Source organism: Sinocyclocheilus rhinocerous, unplaced genomic scaffold, assembly GCF_001515625.1.
Source record: "Sinocyclocheilus rhinocerous isolate Xijiao unplaced genomic scaffold, SAMN03320098_v1.1 scaffold2889, whole genome shotgun sequence".
In the NCBI taxonomy this organism is placed as follows: Eukaryota; Metazoa; Chordata; class Actinopteri; order Cypriniformes; family Cyprinidae; genus Sinocyclocheilus; species Sinocyclocheilus rhinocerous.
The window spans coordinates 215,914-223,900 of NW_015656156.1; the positions used below are offsets into that span (position 1 = coordinate 215,914).

The window sequence follows — 7,987 nt, forward strand, 5'->3', positions numbered from 1 at the left end:
TGAATTGTTATTTTGTTTTTTAGACTTGCATTTGCGTTTGTAATTTGTTATTTTGTTTTCAGAATTGTGATTTGCTTTGCACTTCTCGGTCACCGTATTATCCTCATTTGCTCTCCTTTTTAAGTTGTAGTTTGTTCACTGTTTCTTCGTCTGGTCTTAACGTTACATGTGTGTGTATCTTGCGCTTCTTCAACACCGCTGTGTGACTTATATTATATTATATTATATTATATTATATTATTAAATTCATAATATATATATTTATAATATAAAAGTGATATAATATTAAAAAATGCTTTCTGATTATTTGGTCTTTACAAAATGCTATTTAAAATAGAAATTGACTGAGAAATTATTTTAATTATAAACAAACCTATAATGTGAGAATATCTGTCATTATTAAATATAAGCTAAGAAATTCTGTGAACTGTATTATTTATTTTAATAATAATGCACAATGCTTAAAATACATTAAATACTTTCTTTAAAACCTTTATGTAAATGTAATTATTTGACAGAGTTGTCCCTTTACCTGAAAGATGAAAGTATGTCCTCTGTTCATCGAACCCATATAGTGTTTTCAGTTCTTTTTCATCCAGAATCCAATGCCAGACTTCTGAAATCTATAATAAACAAATGTGTCTGCTGCACAGGAATAAAGCAGTCTCAGACAGCTTTATGCCTTTATGTCTGTTTCCATTATTGTTGGTAGCGGCAATTGAGAATGGCTTTCCATCAGTGTTCATTACAGTGTTTATTCCCATAACTATGACTCTAAATTTAAATGTGTTCTGTAATACCGTACAATATGTTCATTTTGTAACATGATCAGAAAGCAAATATAAGTAGCAATTTTCATCATACTCACAGCGGGGCTAGTCTTGACATTTTTTTTTCTGCCCTTTTATGATATTTCATATATTTCTCAATATTTGTTTGCTCTAAAATGGCTTGAAAAGAATGTTTCTCCATTTCGACCAAACAATCATTGAAGTTAAATTTAAAATATTTAACAAATCTCCTTTATTGATATGCACCAATATAATATTATTTTGAATAATTGATTAATTGAAACAGACTTCAATCAAGCTTGCCAAGCCAATTTTTGCTCAGAAATTAACTTTGTGAAAGAAATTAGTGATGATTGTTTTAATGAAACTTAAAGGGATAGTTTAGCCAAAAATGAAAATTCTGTCATCATTTACTCATCTTCTGGTTGTATGAGTTTCTTTCATCTGTTGAACATAAAAGAAGATATTTTGAAGAATGTGGGTAACCAAACAGTTGCTGGTCCCCATTGACTCTTTATTACATGGAAAATAAAAAAAATATTATGGAAGTCAATGGGAACCATCAGCTATTTGTTTGCCCACATCTTTTAAAATATTTTCTTTTGTGTTGAACAGAAGAAAGAAATCCATATATGTTTGGAACACCTTGAGGGTGAGTAAATTGTGACATTTTCTTTTTTTTTCTTCCATTTTTCAATTTTTCTGGGGGAGGGGGGTGAGCTACCTCTTTAATGGCCAAAGAAAAACACATTACTGTAATGCAAAAAGAATAATTGCAAATATATCATGAATATTCAATGTATATTGCCCAGTCAACTGAAACTGCCCATGCCTATCCATGTTAACTCTATTATTTGTTATAGACTCTACAAATTTAGTTTACTGATAGATACCCATTTAATCTTTATATGTAAGTGACTTGTCCTTCTTCTTTTTGTAGGACCAAACAGAAATTAACGTAAAATGACCACCTTTAATCAGCTAAACTGTAGTGTTTCTTAAGTGTATTAGACAGTGAAAATAAATATTTTTCCCCTCTAAGGGACTGCATGCATTCAAGCTTTTTTTAAAAAGAATTCAGGCAGATATTAGCATTGAAATCAAAGCTTGTTTGATTGGAAGGACATCCAAAAGCACTTCAATTTCCCATGCAGGGTTGACTGCGATACAGACCCAAACTTGAATCACCCTCCAGAGTGTATGAGGCAATCACACAGCCGCTGGTTTGATTGATCTGGGCAGGAAACTCCAACACGAGGCCCGTCAACAGTTTCTGAGATACTAATAGCCTTCCAGGAAATTAAACCGAGAGCACAGCCTTATTTATTTATTAGAATATGTACTCGCATACTCTAGACGGTGATATACTTGACATGTAATGTGATGACATGAGATTGGAGTGTTGATTTGTTGCTGTGAATATGGCTGCTATGGAAACATTATCTAGTATAGGGCTTTTCAGTTCCAGCTGTGAAAACCCACTGGACAGAATTAACAAGCGCTAATTGATTAATGACTAAACTTGATGTCTTGAGGGTTGAGCTAAAAATATTTTTTTAGGTGAGTACCATTTGAGTCATTTGATGAAGTGCACTAAACACAAAAATATTTTGAAAGTTATATTATAAATTCTTAAGACTTATTATTTATTTTTTGTTTAAATTGTTTTACATTAAAAATATTAATTCAAATATTTCAAATAATTAAGTAAATTGTATAAAATAAAAAATAAGACATGTTAAAAGTAAGACATTATATTAAATGTTGTTTTTATATTTTACATGAAAAATATTAATTCCAGTATTTCAAATAATTAATTACTTTTTTTTTGTATACTTATGTAAAAAGATATAGAATGTTAAATGATAAAATGTTCTATGTATTGGTTTTTCCACTAGATCATTTATACTTGTATAACAAACTTTAATTTGATTAAACATCTAATTAAATACAGTTTATTCATTTATTCAAATTACAGTTTATTATATCCATGTGGGTTTTGATTTCCCTTGAATCAAGCTTGCCAAGTCAATTTTTGCTCAGAAATGAATTTTAAAGAAATTAGTTATGATTGTTTTAATGAAACAGTCTTTATGAACCTTAAAGGGATAGTTCACCCAAAAATGGAAATTTTGTTATCATTTACTCACCCTCGGGTAAATTAATTGTACAATAAATAAATAAATAAATAGAATGCTAAATGATAAAATGCTCTGTATATTGGTTTTTCCCATCATCAATTATACTTATATAACAACCTTTAATTTGAATTAAACAGCTAATTAAATACAGTTTATTAAATTTATATGGTGAATTAAATAATTTTATCCATGTGAGTTTTGATTCCTCTTTCCACACCACTTATTTGGTGTACCTCAAATTATAGTGTCATGTTTTTGTCACGTTAAATGACATAAGGAAGAGGAAGTGACATTATTTGGGTCTTCAGAGGAGCCAAGTTGGCAAGTTCTTTTCTAGCATTCAGAATTTCTTGTTTTTTATGCTTGACAGGATTTATAAAGCATAACATATCCACTCTGTCACAAAATAGACAGAAAAAAATATTTATTTAATGTTGCTTCTATTTATAAAAGTGTTGTCATTTTGTTGACTCTTGAATGCTAATGATCCGAGGACATACTAACCTTGAAAACAGGAAGAGCAGCAGCCATTTTGGTATGAAATATTCCACAGCCATTTTTATTCAGTTATCTCAAAATGACACGAAGCAGTGTACTGTGTACATGCACTGTATGTTAAAAATCCTTTCCAAAATTGAAAAAGCACCTATTTCAGTGTACTAAACCCATGTTAGGACATCGTTCTAGTGTGAAAACATGAGTGCATTTATGTTGACACTTGTGAAAGATTAGCAAGTAATGATATGCTCCGGCATGTTGAGATGCCTGAGATGAATATCTGTTTGTAATGCTTATGTCATTCATATAATTCCCTCATGATGCTATCGCATAACTCATATAGAAAGATAATCCTCCTCTCCGAGTGGTCTCCAGTCTGCAGGGAGCAGCCAGATGTCGTAGTGTAGACGTCAGAAAGCACTCAAAGCACTCTTTAATCAATAATAATCCAGAGACCACCTTCCGCAAGCCCCTTTGAGGCCTGCTCAGTGATGTCTGCTTCATGAATTCTTGACGTCATATGGAAGGACATTAGCACAGTCATATGGTGGGTTGTGAGAAAGACACTGATTTTCTAAAAATAGATGGTGTGAAACTAGGCCAGGGTGCAGAGCAGGCAGCTGGCACACAGGAAGAGAATACTTTTGTGTGTGTGTGTGTGTGTGTGTGTTTTGTTTCGGCATCCAGAAGCAGACCTTGCAACATAATGCATTTCGGCAGCGTTTCCTGTCATTGCCTAAACCGTCTGCAGTAGCCCGGTGTGCACTATTAGATCTTTGAGATGTCTTTATTCCAGGTGGTGTCAGTGCCTATTACTTCTGTGTGTTCACCAGTGTTGGAGAACTACTTTGAAACGGTTTCATTCCATGCTATATGTTTCTGACTGTTTAAAGTAGTTAAACTACTGCCAAAGGGGCTCTTTTGAAATAGCTGGCTACAATACAAGCTAGTAACAGAACATAACTACGTTGAGGCAATATATTTTTAAAGTATATTTTATAATGATATATTTTTGAATTCAATGATAGCCCTGTTTATCTTGCACAAAAGCAATATGTGAGTAAAGGAACAGTTAACATGACATTATTTGACTTGAACAGATAAACTGCAGTTCAAAAGTTTGGGGTCGGTGAGATTTATTCATGTTTTTGAAAGAAGTACCATGTGCTCACCTGTACTGTATCATAAGGCTTCACTTCTTTGACCAACAATACAGTTAAAACAGTGATACAGAAATATTTTTACAATGTAATGTGTGCAACTGTTTTATCTTTGAATATATTTTAAATGTAATTTATTCATGTGATGGCAAAGTTGAATTTTCAGCTTAATTTTCAATGATCCTTCAGAAATCATTCTAATATGCTGTTTACGTGCTAAAGAAACATTTATTATTATCAGTGTTGAAAACATTTGTGCTGTATTATTTTAGGATTCTTTAATGAATAGAAAGTACAAAAGAATGGCATTTATTTGAAATAGATATTATAAGTTTCTTTACTGTCACTTTTGATCAATTTATCAACTTTTTATCAATCAATTCAACTTTTGATGCATACAGTACTTGCCGATTCTTAAGGACTTTGCATTTACATTAAATGCATCTAAAAACTACCCTAGTTTTTAAAGTCGAAAACATAGTGATGAGCTAAGTATTAGCTATAAAGAATTAAAATACTGTAAGAGTCAGTTAATCTGTTTTTTATTTACATGAACAGTCCAAACAAACAGATTCCTTAGAATGAATCAGCCTTTTCCAAATGAGCTACACTATGAAAAAAAACTACAGCGATGTATAGCATTTTGTCAGATCACAATTCTACTTATTAAAAAAGGAGCTTGTATCCACAAAATCTACACTACTGTTAGCTGAATTATTACAGTAGATGATGAAAAGCGAGTGTCTTTTGTGTGTTTTATGAGTCATCAAATCAATTATTTGTTAAATATCACTGAGTTGTTCATGACTAAAACAAATCTTATTATCCTTTTTTAAAATCTATATCAAGCTATAAAACAACAATAATCTGCTAAATAAATTAAGAGTTTCGATACCCTACACGTGTAATTTTTATTATTATCATGAGTCATTTTACATGGTTCCTTTCCTTGTTGTGATTGAGACTGACTAACATGACAAACTGAACGAACATCACGCCCACTTTCGTTCAATAAGTTACTTGCATTGCTACGTTTAATTTTGTTTCCCCCCTAACACTGGTGCTCACTCATTTAATGTAATGACTTGTTATAGGAACTACCTTACAATTATTATTTTGTGCATAAACATACTGTGGTATGGTATTTCTTCTGTATCACTGTAACAAATCTTTTGCAACAATGGAGCAACCGTAAACATTAAAAACCAAAAGTGGATGAATAAAAATGTGAGTTTGTATGTAAAAAAAAAAAGAAGTAGCCTTGAAGTGCTTTGTAAGTGGAGATCAGTGGAGGAAACATCATCAAGCAAGCACACTGCAGTGCACCGGAGCTCCGTTCTCCTGCTTAGAGGGGAAATCAATAATACAGGCACTTTGCCTCATCAGTCGCCTATGCATCTTCGAGATGTACTCTAAGGTAATGCTTAGATGAGGGTATTTTTGTCTGCGAAATTGCTTGGAAATGCAAGTCCAAGATTCTTCTACATACAGAGCAACTGGTGTAGTGCAAATTACATCCACTGGAGCAACGTGAATAATTGCAGTGCCTCACCTTGAATTTGATTTGGCTGAAAGCATCAGTCTCATGTGGCAGGGATTTTATTTCCCTCCATGACCGCTTTTTGCAGTGTGGCTGGTTGATGATGCGACCTCAAATGATCCGGCAAACTGAACTATATCACTTTTTCATTTCTTCCCTAATGCAGCTCCTCCAAACGTTCGGATCATCCACTCCGGTCACGCATGCAACATTGAGGAGGAGCGCTACACAGAGAGGGTGTACACCATCCGGGAGGGGGAGACTTTGGAGCTGACCTGTCTGGTCTCGGGGCATCCACGGCCACAGGTGAGGCTCTGGGTGTTTACTGACTTCTGACCGGTTCCATCATCAGCGTGAGGCTTCTCATAGCTGGGTGTCACCATAGGACTTCTAATGGCTGCGGCTGGCATATTTGCACTGGATTGGAGAGATAAAATGTCTGGAAATTGAATGATATTAAGAATCTTCACGTTTGGAATCAAATTGCAAGTATTCTTCTAGCTTGTTCTGACTTAAAACAGAGTCAAGGAAAATGGAATAAAAAAGAGAACCTCATACATCCAAATAAGGAAAAATAACTATTCATAAAGTGTGCTACATAGATGAAAATGTTTGGAAATGGAAAATAAATTTGAGTTACGAGACATCCTGTGGTGCTGAAAAATACAATATAGTAGCATTTGATATTCAGATAACTGTGCCAGGCATCATATCAAGTATATTTATTAGAGAGACTGTATATTATATATTATATGATTTTATGATTATGTGATTTGTGTGATAATGCACTATATTTAGACAGAGCTCATCATACAGTATATATAACTTTTATATATATACATTTACACACATACTACCTATATAAGAAATATATGATAATACATAATACATTATAATATATATAAGAGAAATATATATAGATATATGTATTCACATGTTAGTGAATTGCTATGTATAAAATCATGTAAATTAGTTTAAAGGGCACCTATTATGACCCTTTTTACAAGATGTAATATTGGTCTTGGGTGTCCCCAGAATGTGTCTGTGAAGTTTCAGCCCAAAATATCCAACGGATCATTTATTATAACAGCAGGAAAATATGGGATGATATTAGACTCTAAATGATTAATAATGCACGCACAATTATACATGCACAGCATACATTTTATGCATGTATCTTACTAACCACAAACAAATGCCTTTCAATTTGAGTCTGTGGAATTCAGGATTAAATTATTGTGCAGCGATTTGTACAAATACAGACATGTTTGCGAATAAAAATGTTCTGTTCTGCATTAATATATCATAAATTGCTCATGCAAAAAGGAATCCGTGCATATGTGGATCAGGTGACACACGTGCATTAATTGATGTCTAGTTCGAGTTGTTCTTTTTTGGTTAATTTGGATTTTGAGACTTCATTTTCGCAGTTTACAGCATTTCACGTCCCCCACACACACAACTACCAACGAACAAGAGTCATTGTTTTGCAAGTCACAAGTAAGTCTCGAGTCAATGCTGCACATTAATGTAATTCTTAACTCTGCAGACACCGGTTGAAAAGCATTTGTTTCAGTGTAGTGACGCACTATTTGAATTTTTCAAATAGTGTACACGTTAATGAATTGCACTGGGCCTTGTTCGTTGGTAGTTGTGTGTGTGGGGACGTGAAATGCTGTAAACTACGAAAATGAAGTCTCAAATGAACCGAACAAGATCGACTCGAACTAGACGTCAATTAATGCACGTGTGTCACCTGATCCACATATGCACGGATTCCTTTTTGCATGAGCAATTTATGATATATTAATGCAGAACAGAACATTTTTATTCACAAACATGTCTGTATTTGTACAA

General features: G+C 33.2%; 1 protein-coding gene across 2 annotated transcripts in view; it reads left to right on the plus strand.

Annotated features, from left to right (window-relative positions):
• LOC107719530 (MAM domain-containing glycosylphosphatidylinositol anchor protein 2-like) overlaps window positions 1–7,987 on the plus strand; it is a 157,590-nt gene that overhangs the window by 44,459 nt on the left and 105,144 nt on the right. For both annotated transcript variants that reach the window (XM_016526951.1, XM_016526952.1), the window contains exon 2: window positions 6,297–6,436. In XM_016526951.1, coding sequence (XP_016382437.1) covers window positions 6,297–6,436 — 140 coding nt within the window. The remainder of the gene's footprint in view (window positions 1–6,296; window positions 6,437–7,987) is intronic.